We start from the raw sequence: 23,947 nt of genomic DNA, 5'->3' as shown, positions 1-23,947 counted from the left end.
CCACTCAAAGACACATTATATAAAAAATACTGTAAGCCAAAGATAAAGAGAGAAACTTGGAAGAAGCAACAGAAAAGGGACTCATCATGTACAAGGAATCCTCCATAAGATTAATGACAGCTAATTTTTCATCAGCAATCATGGAGGCCATAAGACAGTGAATTAAAATATTTCAAATGATGAAAGAAAAACATCTGTCAAACAAGAACTCTATATACAGCCAACAGGTAAATTAAGAGCTTAATAATATACAAATGATTATCAATTTCAGAAAGATATGTTCTAGTAGTACATAAAGCCATATATAAAAATATTAAAAGTAATTTTAACAAGCTAGTGGTAATTTAACTTATTTTATTGTCTTTATATAGTGACTTCATTCTTTCTATATTTCTAAATTTTACTCAATAATCTGCATTTTTGCTAAAGTAAGAAATGTAACATAATACATTATAATAAGGCTGAAATACATTATTGTGTATTTTTCATATATTTTAGATGGAATATGGATGTTTTATTTAAAAGTGTAGAAAGAATATATCAAATTAGATATTTCTACTCCACAGTTAAGTAGTTCCTTTCCACAATCAACAAAATTCTACATAAATAATTTCACAGTATGTCATAACATCAGAATTATCATGTTACCTGTGAGCTTAAATTATCTTTATAGGGTTGGCCTTTCTGCCAAATATTGCTGTAATTCTCTGCCAACAGTGGTATATTTGGATTCTCATTTTTCACTTGATAAATTATGTGCTCAAATCGTGCTGAAGATTCCAATGGCTCAATTCCATAGCTGATGTTTTCAAACTGAAGGAATCCCCTGAATATTTAGAAAGCAATGATATAAAAACCCTACAAGTGATCCCATCAAAGCTATAATCTAAAATGTGAAAAAAACTTAAAAAATTTAAAGAATTAAATTTATATATTTTGAACTAGGTATTTAAATAATTTCAAAGAGCTAAAATAAACCATATATAAACAACTAAAGGGAAATATTTTAATGATGTCTCAATAAATAAAGAATGTCAACAAAGGCATGGAAATTATAGAGAGGAAATCAATAGAAATTCCAGTTTGAAATATAGTAAGGAACACATTATAAACACACTTTATTTTCCCATTTTTTCTGGTTTACCATTAGTAACTGAGATATCACATCTACCTTAGTTTTGCTCATATATTAAAGAACAAAATATATTGCAAAATATTTTATATTATGTGTATAATAGTCATATTTATTCAAGATACATTAGTTAAGACCAAGTATTTGTTGAAAATCAAGCACTTGTTGAGAATTCCAAGAATAAAGTTCATGTTTTTACAGAGTTTAGAATAAGGAAAAGCAGGTATATAGAGTGTATATGTAAAGAGGTGGATATCTATGAAAACCACATTAAATGAATGCCAATTTTTTCTGAGTTGACATGAGTAAATTCTAGAAGTCAGGCAACCAAAACCAAAAGGAAGTTAGGGAGAGTCTTTTTTTCCGTTGCTCTGGACCAGTCTTCCTCTAATAAACTTAATACCTTTCTCTTGCCACCATCACTGATGAAAATCACTTATCCCTGCTTTTTTAGCTCTGAGGGACCTTCTTAATTAGTTGTTTTTTTTGTCTGATACTGAGTGCACCTAAACTGAAAGCATACAATATGTGCATATTGAAATGATTAATTCATATCATTTTCCATAACTATTTGAGATAATTGAAAGATAATGCAATAATATTATTTAGTTTTAAAGTTTCCTTTACTGAAACTATCCCCTTCTGCACAGTATCTTGAAAAAAATACCTCCAGTCAGGATTCCCTGGAATGATTTCATTTGAATGGACACTAAAGTTCAGCTGCTAATATTGATATTAAAAAGTAAGGCCATCATAAAGGAAACTTTCAGATTTGGATTCCCCTTAAAATTCCCAGATTTATGTCTGCTAGCCACTAAGTTTCATTTTAAAGTTTTCCATGTATAAGTATCATGTAAGATCCTATTACCTGAGTCCAGAACAGATGCTGAGTGTTGCAAGTGAATTTGGAATATCTGCAATATATCCTTGGTAATGACAATGCATCTGAAAAACAATATAGAAAAGTAAGTAAATAAATTCTTTATGAATAAAAATGTGTTTGCTAACAATAGAGATTAAAAATGTTAAAATAATTGAAAATAATAAGATTGTGTATCATATAGATTTGTTAATGCAGATTTTCAAGGAAAAAGCGTTTTTGACAATCCTCTTTATTTTGTACCACCAAGGTGCCAATGAGTATTCTTTCAGCCTGGGTTTTATCTCTATCATGTACCATTTTTATGAACAATCACATAACAGGTCATAATTATACAGAATAAAATATTTGTATTAAATTGTAATAGAACAAATATATCCCAATGGTAGTGATATGGCCACTTCAATAAAAAGCTATATGATAACAAATATCTAAGACATATAGAGCTTACCTTAAAATATGAAGACTCTAAATGCAAAAATCCAGTTTCATTATATGTATAAACCAAAAAGTTCTGGGATAAGAATGAGCTAAGAAAAACAAAAATTAAAAAAAAAATGTTTGAGTCATGAATTTAATATGAATATAAACATAAAAATAAAAATAAATGTGAAATATATAGGATTCATATAATAATACGATTTAATTAGAGCAGACTGGGCCCTCTGTATCAGATATTAACCTGTGGGCCTATATATGTCTTTATCTAACAAATATTTCCTAGGTACCTATTGATAGATCCTCTTCTAAGCATTGGGATACAGCAATAAACAAAAGACAAAACCACTGGTCTTCATGATAGTGAGAGACAAATACTGCTAGCATGTTATAAATAAGCCTGGGTGAGGGAAGTTGGTTGCAAAGTGTAGATAGGATGGCATAAAAAAGCTCACTGAATAGACTGAACCTGAAAACAAGCCACATGGATTTGCACAGATATGTTATTTGAGACAGAGTTAGGAGAAAATGAAAAGACCCTGAGGCCAAAATGTGCCTTCTGTATATAAAGAACAGCTAGGGGGTGATATGCCTGGAATGCAAGGTTGATTGAAGATGAGAGATAGTAGTAAGAGATGGCATCACAGAGATGAGAAGCCATTAGAAGATTTTGAACAGATATATGATAGGACCAGACCAATATTTTATGTTATTTTTTTTAATTTTAATTTATTTAAGTAACCTTCATACCCTACATGGGACTCAAACTCATAACACTGAGCTCAAGAGTCACATGCTCTTCTGACTGAGCCAGCCAGGCAACCCTCAGACCAACATTTTAATAGAATCAAACTGAATGTTGTGTTGAGAATTATCTGTAGGGCAAATAAGCAGAGAGAGCAATTAGGCTATTAAGTCATCCAGGCAAGATATGATAGTGACTTGAACTAAGACAGTAGCAGTGGTGGAGGTGCAATTACAAATATATTTTGAAGGAGGGGGAGGAGCAAGATGGTGGAGGAGTAGGAGACCTGAATTTCATCTGGTCCCAGGAATTCAGCTAGATAGGGATCAAACCATTCTGAACATCTACGAACTCAACAGGAGATCTAAGAAAAGAATAGCAGCAACTCTCTGAACAGAAAAGCAACCACTTTCTCGAAGGTAGCACATGTGGAGAAGTGAATCTGAGGTGATATTTGTCATGATAGATGGCGGGGGAGGGGGCCTCTGTCAGCCACTTCTGACAAGTGATAGAGAGAGGAGCACAAAATTGGAACTTTTAGAAGTCTGAGAATGGCAGAACTCCAGCACTAGGAGAATACTCCAGAAGGAATTCATGGCTTTTTCTTTTTTTTAATTTTCTTTTTTCCCTTTTTCAACCAACATCTTATCAATCCCTTTTTTAAAATCGTTTTTATTTTTCATTTTTAGAGTCATATTCTATCCCTTATGAGTAGTTAACCTATAAGTAGTTAACTATATATATATATATATATATATATATATATATATATTGTTCTCTCTTTAAAATTTTGGGATACAGTTTCTTCTAACAGACCAAAATATACCTTAAATCTCTAGTGTATGGCTTTGTTCTAGACTCCTGCCTGATCACATTCTCTCCCCCCCACTTTTTTTAATCCTCTTCTTTCTTTTTTCAACCAACTTCTTATCAATTCCTTTTATAAAATCTTTTATAATTTTCATCTTTACAGTCATATTCCATCCCTTCATCATATTAACCCTTATTTTTGTACATATATGAGCTTTTCTTTCTTTAAAATTTTGGGAGGCACTTTCTTCTAACAGACCAAAATATGCCCAAATCTACTGTGTGGCACTGATCTACGCACCAGCCTGATCATATTTGATCATGCTCTGTTTTTGTTTGTTTGTTGCTATCTTTTCTTTTTCTTTTTTTCTTTTTCCTTTCTTTCCCTTTCTTTTCCCCCAGTTTCAGGTCTTTTCTGATTTGTTTAGTGTATATTTTTCTGGGGTCATTGTTACCTGGCTAGCATTTTGTTCTCTCATTCATCTATTCTCCCCTGGATAAAATGACAAGATGGAAAAAATCACCTCAAAAAAAAGAACAAGAGGGCGTCTGGGTGGCTCAGTTGGTTAAGCAACTGACTTCGGCTCAGGTCATGATCCTGGAGTCCCTGGATCGAGTCCCGCATCGGGCTCCCTGCTCGGCAGGGAGTCTGCTTCTCCCTCTGACCCTCCCCCCTCTCATGTGCTTGCTCTTTCTCATTCTTTCTCTCTCAAATAAATAAATAAAAAATCTTTAAAAAAAAAAAAAAGAAAAAAAAGAACAAGAGGCAGTACTGACTGCCAGGGACCTAATCAATACAGACATTGGTAACATGTCGGAACTAGAGTTCAGAATGATGATTTTAAAGATACTAGCTGGGCTTGAGAAAAGCATGGAATATATTAGAGAAATCCTTTCTGGAGAAATAAAAGAACTAAAATCTAAAAAAGTTGAAATCAAAAAGGTTATTAATGAGGTGCATTAAAAAATGGAGGCTCTAACTGCTAGGATAAATGAGGCAGAAGAAAGAATCAGTGATATAGAAGACCAAATGATGGAAAATAAAGACCCTGAGAAAAAGAGAGATAAATACTGGATCACGAGGGCAGAATTCGAGAGAGAAGTGATACCATAAGATGAAACAATATTAAAATAATTGGGATCACAGAAGAAGAAGAAGAAAGAGAGAGAGAGACAGAAGGTATATTGGGCAATTTATAGCAGAGAACTTCCTTAATTTGGGAAGGAAACAGGCATCAAAATCCAGGACGCACAGAGAACCCCCCTCAAAACCAATAAAAATAGATCAACACCTCGACATCTAATAGTAAAACTTACGAGTCTCAGAGACAAAGAGAAAATCCTGAAAGCAGCTCAGGATAAGAGATCTGTAGCCTACAATGGTAGAAACATTAGATTGGCAATAGACCTATCCACAGAGACATGGCAGGCCAGAAAGGACTGGCATGATATATTAGGAGCACTAAATGAGAAAAATATGCAGCCAAGAATACTATATCCAGCTAGGCTGTCTTTGAAAATAGAAGGAGAGATAAAAAGCTTCCAGGACAAACAAAAACTAAAGGAATTTGCAAACACGAAACCAGCCTTACAAGAAATATTAAAAGGGGTCCTCTAAGCAAAGAGAGAGCCTAAAAACAACATAGACTAGAAAGGAACAGACACAATATATAGTAACAGTCACCTTACAGGCAATACAATGACACTAAATTCATATCTTTCAATAGTTACCCTGAATGTAAACGGGCTAAATGCCCCAATCAAAAGACACAGGCTATCAGATTGGATAAAAAAACAAGACCCATCGATATGCTGTCTGCAAGAGACTCATTTTAGACCCAGAGACACCCCCAGATTGAAAGTGAGGGGGTGGAAAACCATTTACCATGCTAATGGACACCAAAAGAAAGCTGGGGTGGCAATCCTTAGCATCAGACAAATTAGATTTTAAACCAAAGAGTATAATAAGAGATGAGGAAGGACACTATAAATAAATCCCACTTGGTCATGGTGCATGATCCTTTTAATGTACTGTTGGATCCTACTGGCTAGTATTTTGGTGAGATTTTTGCATCCATGTTCATCAAGGATATTGGTCTGTAATTCTCCTTTTTGATGAGGTCTTTGGTTTTGGGATCAAGGTAATGGTGGCCTCATAAAACGAGTTTGGAAGTTTTCCTTCCATTTCTATTTTTTGGGACAGTTTCAGAAGAATAGGTATTAATTCTTCTTTAAATGTTTGGTAGAATTCCCCTGGGAAGCCATCTGGCCCTGGGCTTTTGTTTGTTGGGAGATTTTTTTTTATTACTGCTTCAATTTCCTTAGTGGTTATAGGTCTGTTCAGGTTTTCTATTTCTTCCTGGTTCAATTTTGGTAGTTGATACATCTCTAGGAATGCATCCATTTCTTCCTGATTATCTAATTTGCTGGCATATAGTTGCTCATAATATGTTCTTATAATTGTTTGTATTTCTTTGGTGTGGTTGTGATCTCTCCTCTTTCATTCATGATTTTATTTATTTGGGTCCGTTCTCTTTTCTTTTTCATAAGTCTGGCCAGGGGTTTATCCATCTTGTTAATTCTTTCAAAGAAGCAGCTCCTAGTTTCGTTGATGTGTTCTACTGTTCTTTTGGTTTCTATTTCATTGATTTCTGCTCTGATCTTTATTATTTCTGTTCTCCTGCTGGGTTTAGGCTTTATTTGCTGTTTTTTCTCTAGCTCCTTTAGGTGTAGGGTTAGGTTGTGTATTTGAGACCTTTCTTGTTTCTTCAAAAAGGCTTGTATTGCTATATATTTTCCTCTTAGGACTGCCTTTGCTCCATCCCAAAGATTTGGAACTGTTGTGTTTTCATTTTCATTGGTTTCCATGATTTTTTTAAATTCTTCTTTAATTTCCTGGTTCACCCATTCGTTCTTTAGTAGGATGCTCTTTAGCTTCCATGTGTTTGAGTTCTTTCCAACTTTTTTCTTGTGATTGAGTTCTAGTTTCAAAGCATTGTGGTGTGAAAATATGCAGGGAATGATCCCAATCTTTTGGTACCAGTTGAGACCTGATTTGTGACCTAGAATTTGATCTATTCTGGAGAATGTGTATTCTGTTGCTTTCGGATGGAATGTTCTGAATAAATCTGTGAAGTCCATTTGGTCCAGTGTGTCATTTAAAGTCTTTATTTCCTTGTTAATCTTTTGCTTAGAGGATCTGTCCATTTCAGTGAGGGGGGGGGTTAAAGTTCCCCACTATTACTGTATTGTTCTTGATGTGTTTCTTTGCTTTTGTTATTAAGTGGCTTATATAATTGGCTGCTCCCACATTAGGGGCATAGATATTTACAACTGTTAGATCTTCTTGTTGGATAGACCCTTTAAGTATGATGTAGTGTCCTTCCTCATCTTTTATTACAGTCTTTGGTTTAAAATCTAGTTTGACTGATATAAGTATTGCCACCCAGCTTTCTTTTGGTGTCCATTAGCATGGTAAATGGTTTTCAACCCCCTCACTTTCAATCTGGAGGTGTCTCTGGGTTTAAAATGAGTCTCTTGCAGACAGCATATCGATGGGTCTTGTTTTTTTATCCAATCTGATAGCCTGTGTCTTTTGATTGGGGCATTTAGCCCGTTTACATTCAGGGTAACTATTGAAAGATATGAATTTAGTGTCATTGTATTGCCTGTAAGGTGACTGTTACTATATATTGTGTCTGTTCCTTTCTAGTCTATGTTGTTTTTAGGCTCTCTCTTTGCTTAGAGGACCCCTTTTAATATTTCTTGTAAGGCTGGTTTCGTGTTTGCAAATTCCTTTAGTTTTTGTTTGTCCTGGAAGCTTTTTATCTCTCCTTCTATTTTCAAAGACAGCCTAGCTGGATATAGTATTCTTGGCTGCATATTTTTCTCATTTAGTGCTCCTAATATATCATGCCAGTCCTTTCTGGCCTGCCATGTCTCTGTGGATAGGTCTATTGCCAATCTAATGTTTCTACCATTGTAGGCTACAGATCTCTTATCCTGAGCTGCTTTCAGGATTTTCTCTTTGTCTCTGAGACTCGTAAGTTTTACTATTAGATGTCGAGGTGTTGATCTATTTTTATTGGTTTTGAGGGGGGTTCTCTGTGCGTCCTGGATTTTGATGCCTGTTTCCTTCCCAAATTAAGGAAGTTCTCTGCTATAAATTGCCCAATATATCTTCTGTCTCTCTCTCTCTTTCTTCTTCTTTTGTGATCCCAATTATACTAATATTGTTTCATCTTATGGTATCACTTCTCTCTCGAATTCTGCCCTCGTGATCCAGTATTTATCTCTCTTTTTCTCAGCGTCTTTATTTTCCATCATTTGGTCTTCTATATCACTGATTCTTTCTTCTCCCTCATTTATCCTAGCAGTTTGTGCACCCATTTTTTGTTGCACCTCATTAGTAGCCTTTTTGATTTTGACTTGTTTAGATTTTAGTTCTTTTATTTCTCCAGAAAGTGTTTCTCTAATAAATTCCATGTTTTTTTCAAGCCCAGCTCGTATCTTTAAAATCATCATTCTGAACTCTAGGTCCGACATTGTACTAATATCCATATTGAGTAGGTCCCTGGCAGTCGGTACTACCTCTTGTTCTTTTTTTTGAGGTGATTTTTTCCATCTTGTCATTTTGTCCAGAGAATAGATGAATGAGAGAACAAAATGCTAACAGGGTAACAAAATCCCCAGAAAATATACTCTAAACAAATCAGAAAAGTCCTGAAACCAGGGAAAAGAAAGGGAAAGAAAAAGAAAAAGAAAAGAAAAAGAAAAAGATAAAAACAGAACCAAAAAAATACTGAATATGATCAAATATGATCAGGCTGGTACATAGATCAGTGGCACACTCTAGATTTTGGGAGTATTTTGGTCTGTTAGAAGAACGTGCCTACCAAAGTTTTAAAGAAAGAAAAAGTTATATATGTACAAAAATAAGGGTTGATACGATGAAAGGATGGAATATGACTGTAATGTAGAAAATTATAAAAAAATTTATAAAAGGAATTGATAAGATAAGAAGCTGGTTGAAAAAAGAAAGAAGAAGATTTAAAAAAAAGAAAAAAAAAGGGAGAGAATGTGATCAGGCAGGAGACTAGAACACAGTCATACACTAGAGATATAGAGTATATTTTGATCCATTAGAAGAAACTGTATCTCAAAATTTTAAAGAGAGAACAACATATATATATATATATATATGCCAAAAATAAGGGTAACTACTATGAAGGGATAGAATATGACTCTAAAAATAAAAAATAAAAATGTTTTTTAAAAAAGTGATTGGTAAGATGTTGGTTGAAAAAGTGAAAAAGAAATTAAAAAAAAAAGAAAAAAAGAAAAAAAAGAGAGTTAAAAAAATTAATTTTGAAAGACTAAAGAATCATGGTAAAAAAGCCATGGATTCTATTTGCAGTATTCCCCTAGTGCTGGAGTTCTGTAGTTCTCATTGATCGGTAAACTTGGTCTTGGCTGGCTGTTGTTGTTGATCTTCTGGGGGAGGGGCCTGTTGCCGTGGTTCCCAAATGTCTTTGCCGGAGGTGGAGGCGGAATTGCCCTGCCCTTGCCGGTCTGGGCTACGTAATCTGCTCAGGTTTGCTCTCGGGAGCTTTTGTTCCCTGCAACCTCTCCGTCCAGCTTTGGCGGACGAGAGTGAAAATGGCGGCCTCCCAATCTCCATCCCGGAGGAGCTGACAACTTGGGGCCCTGCTCCTCAGTGAGCCCCCAGAGAAAAGCAGTCAATCACTCCCATCTCCCCGGTCTCCAGCCACACTCCGTGCTCACCCGTCCTGTGACTGAGCATTTCTATCTCTGGCACCCGACTCGGTGTGGAGTCTCCAAACCCAGCAGATCCCTGTGGTGCTCTCCCATGCCTCTCCTCCCAGGGGAGGAAGGGGAGTCTCCCCGGATCTGCCGGTTTTTGGGTCCCTGCTAGAGAAGCAGTGGCCTGACTGTGCCACGGATCACAGTTTATGGCAACCCTGAGCTGACAGCCCACCCCTTGGCTCCGTCTCTGCAGCTGATGTCCCTGCTCTGATACCTGGGAGCTCTGCTGCACTCAGGCACCCCTGGTCTTTCCATGACCCTGAAGGTCCTGAGACCACACTGTCCCATGAGGGTTCCACCCCCCGCTTAGCCACCTGAGCGGCGTCCCTCAGCGGAGTGGACTTCTATATGTTCCGATTTTGTCCTCTGTAGCTCTATCACTTGCCAGAAGTGGCCAACAGAGACCCCCTCCCCCACTGTCTATCTTCCCAAATATCGGCTCGGATTCACTTCTCCGCACGTCCTACCTTCCAGAAAGTGGTCGCTTTTCTGTTCAGAGAGTTGTTGCTATTCTTTTCTTCGATCTCCTGTTGAGTTCGTAGATGTTCAGAATGGTTTGATCCCTATCCAGCTGAATTCCTGAGAGCAGACGAAATCCAGGTCTCCTACTCCTCCGCCATCTTGCTCCACCCCTCTGCTAATAATTTCTAATAATTGTTTCTATTTCCTTGGTGTTAGTTGTGATCTCTCCCCTTTCATTCATAATTTTATTAATTTGGGTCCTTTCTCTTTTCTTTTGGATAAGTCTGGCTGGTGGTTTATTGATCTTATTAACTCTTTCAAAGAATAAGTTTCATTGATCTGATCTAGTGTGTTTCTGGTTTCTAATTCATTGATTTCTGCTCTAATTTTAATTATTTCTCTTCTAATGCGTGGCTTAGGCGTCGTTTGTTGCTTTTTCTCTAGTTCTTTAAGGTGTAGAGTTAGTTGGTGAATTCGGGATTTTTCTATTTTTTTGAGTGAGGCTTGGATGGCTATGTATTTCCCCCTTAGGACCGCTTTGCAGTATCCCATAGGTTTTGGACTGATGTGTTTTCCTTCTTATTGGTTTCCATGAATTGTTTAAGTTCTTCTTTGATTTCCTGGTTGACCCAAATATTCTTGAGCAGAGCAGTCTTTAGTTTCCAAGTGTTTGAAGGTGTTCCAAATTTTTTCTTGTGATTAAGTTCCAGTTTTAAAGCATTATGGTCTGAGAATATGCAAGGAATAATCTCAATCTTTTTGTATTGGTTGAGACCTAATTTGTGACCAGTATGTGGTCTATTCTGGAGAAAGTTCCATGTGCACTCGAAAAGAATGAGTATTCTGTTGTTTTAGGGTGGAATGTTCTATATATATATATCTATGAGGTCCATCTGGTCCAGTGTGTCATTCAAAGCTCTTGTTTCTTTGTTGATTTTCTGCTTAGATGATCTGTCTATTGCTGAGAGTGGAGTATTGAGGGCTCCTACAATTACTGTATTGTTATCAATATGACTCTTTATTTTGGTTAACAGTTGGCTTATGTAGATGGCTGCTCCCATATTGCAGGCGTAGATATTTGCAATTGTTAGATCTTCTTGTTGGACAGACCCTTTAAGAATGATATAGTGTTCTTCTGTGTCTCTAATTAGTCTTTAGCTTAAAATCTAATTTGTCTGATATAAGAATTGCTACTCCAGCCTTCTTTTGAGGTCCGCTGGCATGGAAGATGGATCTCCATCCCTTCATTTTCAGTCTGGATGTATCTTTAGGTTCAAAATGAGTCTCGTGTAGACAACATATGGATGGGTCCTGTCTTTTTATCCAATCCGCAACCCTGTGCCATTTTAGGGGAGCATTTTGGCCGTTCCCACTGAGAGTGATCATTAAAAGATATGATTTATTGTCATCATGTTGCCTGTGAAGACCTTGTTTTCATAGATTGTCCCTGTAAATTTCTGTTGTATATCACTCTTGGGGTCTTTCTCCTTTTATAAAAATCCCCTGAATATTTCTGGCAGGGCCGGCTTAGTGGTCACATATTCTCTCAGTTTCTGCCGGTCTTGGAAGCTCTGCATCTCTCCATCCATTCTAAATGACAGCCTTGCTGGATAAAGTATTCTTGGCTGCATGTTTTTCTCGTTTAGTACCCTGAATATGTCTTGCCAGGACTTTCTGGTTTGCCAGGTGTCTGTAGATAGGTCTGATGTTATTCTGACGTTCCTCCCTCTGTACATAAGGAATCTCTTCCCCCTAACTGCCCTTAAGATGGTTTCCTTGGTTCTAAAATTTGCAAGTTTTACTATTACATGACGGGTGTTGGCCTGTTTTCCTTGATCTTGGGAGGGGTCCTCTCTGCCTCTAGGACATGAATGTTTGTTTCATTCCCCAAATTAGGGAAGTTCTCAGCTATGATTTGCTCAAATATATCTTCTAGTCCTCTCTCTCTCCACCCCCTCAGGGATCCCAATAATTCTAACATTGGAACGTTTCATGGTGTCACTTATTTCTCTGATTCTATTTTCATGGATTCTGAGTTGTTTTTCCCTGGCCACCTCTTTTCCTTTTTTATCTATTAAATAGTCTTCCAGGTCACTAATTTGTTCTTCTGCCTCACTTACCCTAGCTGTTAGATTATCTGGATTAGATTGGATCTCATTGATAGCATTTTTAAGTTCTGCCAATTCAGCTTTCATTTCTGCCCTTAGAGACTCTATGTTGCCTTTAATTGATTTCTCCATTCTAGCTATTGTCTTCACAATTGCTAGCCTGAATTCCATCTCTGAAATCTTGGTTATATCTGAATCCATTTGTAAATCTGTGGCATAAGTCATAGTCTTTGTCTTTCCTGTTTTGTGGGTTCCTCCTCCTAGTCCTTCTGTTGAGGGGTGGTTGAGGGAATGTACAGAGTCCAAATTATTGACCACAACCCAAGCAAGATGCACCTGTTTATAGGGACCTTAGGGTTGCTGGCCTCTTGTTTACCCAGCCTGCCTTCTGGGGAAGGGGCCTGCCACACTTTCACTCAGACAACCCTAAGGTCCCTGGTGGGGATAGGCTCAGTGAAAACCGTTTTTTTGGGGGCTTTTGTTCTCTGGGGCCTTTCCCTGGTAGCTTTCTGCATCTCTTCCTAGAGTCAGAGCAGAAGAGACCATTTCCAACCCTCTGCCTCAGAGCAGAGAGCTTGCAGTCTGCTCTTCAGTGAGCTCTCCAGGCCACACTATCTCTGTTTCTGTCTGTGGTGCTATAAACTGCAGTGTCCTGGGTTGTGCGCCCCTCAGCAGGGCTCCCAGTCCTTGCCTCCAGGTTGGGGCATGTCTCTGCCCTTTGTGCTTCTAAAACCACCAGCCACCCCCAGTTTGCACGTGCAGTCCTGCTCTGGATTTCCATCTGGGGGTCTGCCTTAAAATCTTTTCCCTGTCGCTACCGGTCTGTGAGTCTGTGCCCAGTCCCCAGTGAGGGAGACTATTATTCACTGGTGGTATAGGATCCCGACAGCTCAGCTCCCTCCCCCTTCCGTTTATCCTCCGATATCTGCCCACGGAATCATGGCTCCCCAATTCGTACCTTGAAACCCACCACCTGTGATATTCTGTTTGTAGAGATCCAGATATATCTTCTTACATCTCAGGCTGATTTTGTGCATGTTCAGAGTGGTCTGGTAGATATCCAGCTCAATTCCATGGACCAGTTTGAATAGGGTCCCCTACTCCTCTGTCATCTTTTTTTATCATCCAAGGTTTTGTTTTAAGAAACTAGAGTTGCCATTTACTGAGATGATTGTAGGATGGATAAGTTTTGGAAAAGTATCTGAAGTACATTTTGGATATGATAAGTATGAGAATTCTATCAAACACTTGATTATCAAATAAGCAGTCAGATAAATGAATATGGTGTTCATTGGAGAGGAATAAAGTAGAGATATAACTTGGGAGTAATCAATACATGAATGATATTTAAAGCTGCAAGAGGGAATGAAATAGCCAGGTGATTGAAGGTAGCTAGGGAAAAACAAGATTCACGAAAAGATTGGAGAGGTGGGGAAGAATCCAAAAAACAAACAAGATGAAACAAATAAACAAAACTGAGAGAGTAAACACAATGGGAAGAATTAAACCAGAAGTCTGCAGTTTTCTGGAAGCCAAATGAAAAAAGTATTTTTGGAGGAGATACTGATCAGCTACACAAAATACTGCCATTAGGTCAAGAAAAATGAAGACTAAAAAATAACTGGCATTCAGAAACATGAAGATGTTTCTTATCAAAAAACAAATGATAGTCTTCTCAAAAAACATTTTAATGGAGTTTTATAGACACTAAAGACCAACATATGTTTAATGGTCATGAATTAGGTGATAACAGTCATAAATTAAGTGAGGAGTTTTCTTCAGCCTTGTTCAACTACACTGATGTAAGGCAGACAAAATGCAGTTGTTACAAATATATATTTTCAAAGATGCAGGCAGAGAAGAGGCTGTTTGATTCCACTTACATGAAATGTTGAGAAACTGCAAATTAGGAGACAGAAAGTAGATTGATTGTTGCCTGGAGTGGTAGGTGGGAATAAGGATTAAATGTGAAATGGCATGAGGATCCTATGTAGGATATGAAATGTTCTACAACTGATTTATGGTTGATGGTTGCAATACGGCATACAGTTATTAAAAATTATTGAATTATACACTTGAGTGAGTTTTATGACATATGAATGTACCCATTAAAGTTGTTAAAAATAAATACATATGTAATTAATACATTCATAAAATATGTCATTAGTTGAATTTCCCACCAATAACCACTTGATGTGACTAAGTTTGATTTTACATCAGGCATACTTAACATATAACTTGCAGTTCTTGGGTTGGATGGCTTTATACTCAATTGAAGATTTACAAATAAGTAACTTATTTCTTAATGTGAAAATAACAAGCTAGAAAATTAAAATGCAGCATTCTATTATTCAACATTCTACTCTTCCATTATTCAAGACTTAATTAATCCTAATTGAAAAACAAGTTGATTGAACAGTCTATATTATATTGCATTCTTTAATTTAAATTGTATACCAAAATATTTAAAAAGTAAAATCTAAGCTTTAATGGAAAATTATATCTTACTGTTTTCTGAGATGCAGAGTGTATGGCTTTTCATCAATTGTAATGATATAAATCACCTAAAATAAAGCAAATAAATAAAGATGACTCAGTAAATCAGAAATATATAAACTGAAGCAGTACTTTTCTCTCATGTAAACAAAAAGACTCACTTGGGGGGGGTTGGGTTTAAAATAGCAACATAAGAAAATCCTGAACTCCCTCCCATGGATACAACCAATATACAACTACATATGGAGCAGTTTACTCTGAAAAAAAACTGGAAAACTGGATGAACAGAGACTCACAGAAAAAGACAAAAAGGACAGCATTGAGAGGGATAGGAGAGGCAGAGATACTATCTTGCCAAAAACAAAACAAAACAAAAACAAAAACAAAAACAAAACAAACAAAAAACACTCCAGCAGGGTGATACATAATTGGGAGGGAAGACAAAAATACAAAGATTTTCCAAAGGAGTCAGAGGTTTGTGCTATGCAATAGACCTCAAATGTTAGGCCCTACAGCAGAAGACATGAACAGACATTTCTGTAAAGAAGATTTCCAAATGGCCAACAGACACATGAAAAAGTGCTCAACATCCGTCGGCATCAAGGAAATCCAAATCAAAACCTCAATCGGATACCACCTCACACCAGTCAGAATGGCTAAAATTAACAAGTCAGGAAATGACAGATGTTGGCGAGGATGCAGAGAAAGGGGAACCCTCTTATACTGTAGGTGGGAATGCAAACTGGGGAAGCCACTCTGGAAAACAGTATGGAGGTTCCTCAAAAAGTTGAAAATAGAGCTACCCTATACCCAGCAAATACTGGGTATTTACCCCAAAGATACAAATGTAGTGACCCAAAGGGGCACATGCACCCCAATGTTTATAGCAGCAATGTCCACAATAGCCAAACTATGGAAAGAGCCTAGATGTCCATCAACAGATAAATGGATAAAGAAGAGATGGTATATATATACAATGGAATATTATGTAGCCATCAAAAAAAATGAAATCTTGCCATTTGCAACGACATGGATGGAACTAGAGGGTATTATGCTAAGCGAAATAAGTCAATCAGAGAAAGACAAGTATCATATGATCTCACTGATATGAGGAATTTGAGAAACAAGACAGAGGATCATAGGGGAAGGGAGGGAAAAATGAAACAAGATGAAACCAGAGAGGGAGACGAACCATAAGAGACTCTTAATCTTAGGAAACAAACCGAGGGTTGCTGGAGGGGAGGGGGGGTGGGAGGGATGGGGTGGCTGGGTGACATTGGGGAAGGTAAGTACTATGGTGAGCACTGTGAATTGTGTAAGACTGATGAAACACAGACCTGTACCCCTGAAACAAATAATACATTATATGTTAATAAAAAAATGTTAGACCCTACATAAAAGAGTTGAGGCCCAAAATACCAGGCTTTGAAAACCAATAGAGATTACATCCAGGAAAACCACAGAACTGTCGAGCATGGAGAACCCACTCTTAAAGGGATCACATGCAGAATCACTGACCCTGGGACCCAGAGCAAAAACACCAATTTGAAAATCACCTAGACCATATGTGAAGGAGACCCATTTACTAAACTTAAAGCACCTGACAGAGAAGTAGTAAACTACTGGAACTGTCTCTGGGGACAGAGAAACTAGTGGGTGCCATATGTGCAACATCATCTTACTTTGCTAATGTCAGGGCTGGTGGGCACCATTTTGGAGCTATCTCTCTAATCTGCTAGAGCCTTTGGGCACACCCAACTAAGAACCCTGTCCACACTATGGCAGCACAGCCATACTTTACAGCCAGGCCAGACACCAGCCCCACTCACCCCTGGGCCTCAGTGCAGCTGTGTGATGCACCTGGCTGGCATGGGTGCCAGCTCTGCCAACCCCTGTGCTGCAGATGGGTGTGCACATCTTCTACAGCGATACCCCTTGAGCATGCAACTCTAGTGGTCAGAGAAGACTGTGCTTTTAGGCTTCTTGTGACAACTACAAAAGGCTGATCCTTCAAGATTGGGAGAGGTAGTTGATTTTCCTAATACATAGAAACAAATACAGAAAATCAGGAAAGTGAAGAACCAGGAAAATATGTTCCAAATGAAAGACAAAACATCAGAAAGCCGTTAATGAAATGCAGATGAACAATCAACCTGATAAAGAGTTAAAATAGTCAAATAGATGTTCAACAAACTTGGAAGAATAGTGATGAACACTGTGAGATCCTCAACAAGGAGACAGTAAATATAAGAAGGTTCCAAACAAAAGTTAAGGAGCTAAAGAATACCATAACTGAAATGAAAAACATACTAGAGGGGTTCAATAGCACACTGAATGAAGCCAAAGACTGGATCATTGAGCTGGAAAACAAAGCAACAGAGAGATCAGGGGAAAAAAAAAATTTAAATGAAGATAACTAAGAAACCATTGGTACAACATCAAGTAGAATAATAGATTACAATGATCCCAGAAGGAGCAGAGAGACAGAGAAAGGGCCAGGGGCGCCTGGGTGGCTCAGTCGTTAAGCGTCTGCCTTCGGCTCAGGTCATGATTCCAGGTCCTGGGATTGAGCCCCACATCAGGCTCCCTGCTCAGCGGGAAGCCTGCTTCTCCCTCTCCCACTCCCACTGCTTGTATTCCCTCTCTTGCTGTGTCTCTCTCTGTCAAATAAATAAAAAAAATCTTTAAAAAAAAAGGGTCAGAAAACTTATTTGAAGAATTAGTGATTGAAAATTTCCCTAAAATGAGCAAGGAAATAGATATACAGGTCCAGGAAGCCTAGACAGTCCCAAATAAAATAAACCCAAACAGATCTACACCAAGATATATTACAATTAAACTGGTCAAAGTTAAAGATTATTAAAAGCAGCAAAAGAACACAACTTACTACATGCAAGGAGATCTCATAAATTTTTCAGCAGAAACTATGCAAGCCAGAAGAAATTAACATGACATATTCAAAGTGCTGAATGGAAAAACTTCCACCCAATAATTCTCTACCTGGCAAGGCTATTATTCTGAATTGAATAAGAGATTAAGTTTTCCAGTTAGGCAAAACCTAAAGGAGTTCATCACCACCAAACTGGCCTTAAAAGAAATGTTAAAAGGACTTTTCTAAACTGAAAAGAAATCGCACCAATTAATAACAGGAAAACACAAAATTAAAAAGGCTCACTGGAAAAGGTAAACACATAGTAAAGGTAGTGGGTCAATCATTTATAAAGCCAGTATGATGGTTAAAAGACAAAAACAATAAAATTAGCTAAAACTAAAGAATTAGTTAGAGGGTACATAAAATAAAAGATGCAACATGTGACATAAGAAATAAAACATGAGAGGAGGAGAAAAATGTACAGTTTTGGAATGTTCAAATTTAAGTTGCTGTCAACTCAAAAGTTATATGTAAACCTCACAATAATCACAAATACATACAAAAAATAAATACACAAAAGAAAAATGAGAAAGAAATCTAAACATAGCACTAACAAAAGACATCAAACCACAGGGGAAGAGAGAAAGAGAAGAAAGGAACAGAGAAGAACTACAAAAACAACTAGAAAACAATTAGCAAAATGGCAATAACTACATGCCTATCAATAATTACTTTAAATGTAAATGAACTCTACAATCAAAAGATATAAGATGGCTGAATGGATTAAAAACACAAGACCTATCTGTGTTCTACCCACATGAGATTAATTTCAGAAGAAAGGACACTCACAAGCTGAAATTGAAGGGATGGAAAAAGATATTCTATGAATGGAAACAAACAAAAAGCTGGCATAGCTATATTCATAACCAACAAAATAGACTTTAAAACAAAGACTGTAATAATAGATGAAGATATTACATAATGATAAAGAGGTCAATTTAATAATAAGATATAACATTTATAAATACATATGCACCCAACATAGGAGCACCAAGATACATAAAGCAAATATCAATGTATCTAAACAGAGAAATTAAAAGCTAAATAGGGGCACTTGGGTGGCTCAGTCAGTTGAGCATTGGACTCTTGATTTCAGCTCAGGTCCTGATCTCAGGGTCTTGAGATTGAGCCCTGTGTCAGGCTCCATGTCTGCTTGAGCCTGCTTGAGATTCTCTCTCTCTCTCCCCCTCTCCCCACTCCTGTGCACTCTGTCTCTCTCTCTCTAAAAAAACAAAAAAACAAAAAAACAAAAAAAAAACCCAGCTATATAAAATAGTAGGAGATTTAACCCCAACTTATCTCAATGGATAGATCAACCAGATAGAAAATCAATAAGGAAATATCGGTCTTAAAAAACATTAAACCAGATGGACTTAATAGTTTTACAGAGCATTCCATCCAAAAGCAAAAGAATATGCATTCTTCTCAGATGCACATAAAACGTTCTCCAGGACAGATCACATGTTAGACACAAAACAAGACTCAAAAATCAAGAACACTGAAATCATATCAAGTGTCTTCTCCAAACACAATGGTATAAAAGTAGAAATCAATTTCAAGAAGAAAACTAGAAAAAACACAAATAGGTAGAGACTAAAAAACATGCTAGTGAGCACTCAAAGAAATTAAAGAAAAAATATCTAGAGACAAATGAATACAGAAATACAACTTATCAAAATCCTTGGGATGCAGCAAAAGTGGTTCTAAAAGAGATCATAGCAATACAATACCTGTATTGTACCTGTACCTAAAGGAGCTAGAAAACAACCAAATAAGACCCTAGGTCAGTAGAATAAAGAAAATGATAAAGATCAGAGGATAAATAAATGAAAAGAGACAAAAGTTAGAAAAGATCAATGAAACTAAGAGTTGGTTCTTTGAAAAGATAAAACAAAATGACAAACTTTTAGCTAGACTAACAACAACAATAGAAAATCAAAACCAAAACCAAACCAAACCAAACAAACAAAACAAAAGAGAAGACACTGATAAAATCAGAAATGAAAGAGAAGTTAAAACTGACAGCACAGAAATCTAAAAGATCATAAGAGACTATTATGAACAATTACACACCAACAAATTGGACAACCTAGAAGAAATGTATAAGTTCTTAGAAACATACAATTTTCTAAAATTGAATCATAAAGAAACAGAAAATTTTATTACTAGTAAGGAAATTGAATCCGCAATCAAAAACCTCCCAACAAACAAAAGTCCAGAATCATATGCCTGTGAATGCATTCAAAAGAAAAAAAAGACTTAATGTGTATTCTTAAATTAAGAGGAGGAAACACTTCAAATACATTTTGTGAGGCCAGCATTACCATAATACCAAAACCAAACAAGGACACCAAGAAAAAATAAAGTTATAGGCCAATATCTTTGGTTAGCATAGATGCAAAAATCCTCAAAAATTATTAGCAAACCAAATTCAACAATACATTGAAATGATCATACACCACAATCAAGTGGGATTTATTCCAGGGATATGAGAATGGTTCAACATTTGCAATCAATCAAGGTAATACACTATATATATCCTTCAATGAAATGAAGGATAAAAATCATATGATCATCTTCATAGATGCAGAAAAAGTATTCAATAAAATTCAACTCCAATTATGATAAAAACTTTCAGAAAATGGTTTATAGAAGAAATGTACCTCACCATAAGAAAGGCCATATGTGTCTAACCCACAGCCAGCACCTCAATGGGGAAAACCTGAAAGCTTTTCCTTGAAGTTCAAGAACAAGACAAGGATGCCCACTCTCACCACTTTTATTCTACATAGTATTGGAAGTCCTAGCCACAGCAATAACTCAACAAAAAGAAAAGGCATCCAAAGTGGGAAAGAAGAAATAAAACTATCACCCTTTGCGGATGGCATATCATATATACAAAGACTCCACCAAAAAACTCTTAGAATGAATAAATTAAGTGAAGTTGCAGAATATAAAGTTATTTAGCAAAATCTGTTACATTTCTATGGACTAATAACAAATTATCAGAAAGAGGAATGAAAAAAACAATAACATTTACAATTGCATCAAAAAGAATAAAATATCTAGAAACAAATTTTACCAAGGAGGTAAAATATCTGTACAGAGAGCTATAATATATTGATAAAAGAAATTGAGGGACGCCTGAGTGTCTCGGGTGGTTAAGCCTATGCCTTCGGTTCAGGTCATGCTCCCAGGCTCCTGGCATTGAGTCCTGTGTCGGGCTCCTTCCTCATCGGGGAGTCTGCTTTTCCCTCTGCTTGCTGCTCCCTCTGCTTGTGCTCTCTCTTTCTCTCTCCCCCCGTGATGAATACATAAATAAAATTTGTATGAGACCACAAAAGATCCCTAATAGCCAAAGCAATCTTGAGAAAGAAGAACAAAGCTAAAGGCATTACTCTCCTTGATTTCAAACTATATTTTAAAGCTATGGCAATCAAAACAATAAGGCACTGGCACAAAAACAGACACAGATCAGTGGAAGAGAACTCAGATCCCAGAAATAAACCCACATACATATGGACAATTAATTTATGGCAAAAGATCCAAGAACATAATGGAGAAAGGACTGTCCCTTCAATAAATAATGTTGGGAAAACTGGTTAGCCACATGCAAAAGAATTAAACTAGACCACTATCTTACACCATACAGAAAAATTAACTCAAAGTGGGTTAAAGACCTGAATGTAAGACCTGAAACTATAAAATTCCTTGAAGAAAACATAGACAGTAAGCTCTTTGACATTGGTCTTAGCAATGCTTTTGTGGATCAGACTCCAAAAGCAAGGGAAACAAAAGCAAACATAAACAAATGGGATTATATGATACTAAAAAGCTTTTGCACAGCAAAGGAAACCATTATTAAAATGGAAAGTCAGCCTACTGAATGGGAGAAGATATTTGCAAATCATACATCTGATAAGGGGTTAATATATAAAATATACAAAGAGCTTATACAATCAGCAGCAACAACAAAATCTGATTTTTTAAAATGGGCAGAGGATCTAAACAGACTATTTTCCAAGAAAGGCATACAGATGGCCAACAGGCATATGTAAAGATGTTCAACATTACTAATTATCAGGGAAATGCAAATCAAAACCACAATGCGATATTATCTCACACCAATTAGGTGGGTCATTATAAAAAAGACCAGAAATAGCAAGTGTTGACGAGGATGTGGAAAACAGGGAACACCTGTACGCTGTTGGTGGAAATGTAAATTGATGCAGCCACTATGTAAAATAGTATGGAGAGTCCTCAAAAAAATAAGGATAGAATTACCATACGATCCTGCTCTTCCATTGTTGGTTATTTATCCAAAGATAATGCTTATTCAAAAAAATGCTTATTCAAAAAGATATAAAAAAAGATATATGCACCTCTATGTTCACTGCAGCATTATTTACAATAGCCAAGAAATGGAAACAACATAAATGTTCATCATAGATGAATGAATAAAGATGATGTTATATATATGTGCATATGTGTGTGTGTGTGTGTATATATATATATATATACACACACACAATGGAATATTACTCAGCCACAAAAAGAATGAAACCTTGCCATTTATGACAATGTGAATGAACACTGAAGGTTTTATGCTAAATGGAATAAGTCAGATGGAGAAGACAAATAGTGTATGATTTCACTTATATGTGGTACCTAAAAAGAACAAAGCAAATGAACAGAACAAAACAAAACAAAAATAAACTCATAGATACAGAGAACAGATTGGTGGTTACCAGAGGTAAAGAGGGTCAGGAGTGGGCAAAATAGGTAAAGGGGATAATTTGTATGGTGATGGATGGTAACTAGACTTTAAGTGATGATCACTTTGTAGTGCATACAGATGTTAAATTATAATAGTGTATACCTGAAAGGTATATAATGTTATATGCTAATTTTACCTCAATTAAAAAAAAGACACAATCCATTTTAAAAATTAGTGTACCCTTCAGAATTTATTATTCTAAATAGTAAGAATTTATTATTCTAGTAGATTTAGGATTACCATGATGAATTTAATGTGTAGGGTTGGCAAAATATAGACTACATTTTGAAAAAAAATTAGCATTATTAACACTATATATTAACTGTTTCTATTTAGAAAAATATAAACTTTACTAGTCAAGATGAAAAACATGGCTGCAGGCTTACATCCCACACCAATTATAATGATGTAACAAATTTACATTATATATGTATATATATAAAACATACATACACACACACTACTATATATGCCTAGAGCCACTTAGCAATTCTTAACATATAAAACTGAGGAAGAAAGATCCAAGAAACATGTTAGTGAGGAATGCTGCAGCTCCAGGAATAGGAGCTCTAATACAACAAGAACTGAGTTTTAACAGTGCTCATCATTCTAATGTGGTGGCATTCAGAAATAGGAGAGGACTTAGTGTATGTTTACAGAGTCAGTGGACTATCTCCACAAAGGCAGACAAACATCTAGTCTAACAAATGCACAATGTCTTTCCAAAACAAACCAATTTCAAGAAAGACCTCTGGTTTTAAGCTGGAACAGAATCTGTGAGTTTGGGAGAGGCCAGTGATGCTTATGACTGGAAACACCTAGGAAATACGAGAAGCACACAGATTCAAAAGACCAGAACTGAGGCAAATCTTATCCCTGTCATTCCTCTAAAACTGTTGCAATGTACTATAGCAGAACCAATGCATTATCTCAGACCAAATGCAAAACCAAGTCTGACAGAATCTCAACTGCAATGGCAAGTACACAATAAAAAACAATTTAACTTCTGAGGAATGTCTACATCAAGAAGGAAAGGTATCAAATTCAATAAATGAAATAAATTACTCCCAAGAAAAGTGTAAAGTATGTAAGACAGGACCTGAAAAAAATAAGTACATTTAAGATCCTTAGAGAAGTAATAGTATGTGTTATACCTCAGAATTAGAGATTAGATGTAATTGGAATACTATTCTAAAAGTTTCTAACAATTAATGGGCATTTATCTTATGCTTAGCACTGTCCTAAACACTTCACATGTTTTTTAAAAAAATATATTTTTACTCTAACAACCATAATTTTCAATTTGAGGAAAAGAGATTAACTCTCCCAAGGTAACACATT

General features: G+C 36.4%; 1 protein-coding gene across 1 annotated transcript in view; it reads right to left on the bottom strand.

Annotated features, from left to right (window-relative positions):
* The window catches only part of ADAM18 (ADAM metallopeptidase domain 18), a 199,404-nt gene that overhangs the window by 152,148 nt on the left and 23,309 nt on the right, over positions 1 to 23,947 (bottom strand). The window contains exons 4-7 of the mRNA XM_032413217.1: positions 14,910 to 14,965; positions 2,464 to 2,542; positions 2,001 to 2,077; positions 649 to 826 (exon numbers count right to left, since the gene is read on the bottom strand). Coding sequence (XP_032269108.1) covers positions 649 to 826; positions 2,001 to 2,077; positions 2,464 to 2,542; positions 14,910 to 14,965 — 390 coding nt within the window. The remainder of the gene's footprint in view (positions 1 to 648; positions 827 to 2,000; positions 2,078 to 2,463; positions 2,543 to 14,909; positions 14,966 to 23,947) is intronic.

Source organism: Phoca vitulina, unplaced genomic scaffold, assembly GCF_004348235.1.
Source record: "Phoca vitulina isolate PV1807 unplaced genomic scaffold, GSC_HSeal_1.0 scaffold15, whole genome shotgun sequence".
Classification (NCBI taxonomy): Eukaryota; Metazoa; Chordata; class Mammalia; order Carnivora; family Phocidae; genus Phoca; species Phoca vitulina.
This window is presented reverse-complemented; position numbering and strand designations above follow the sequence as displayed.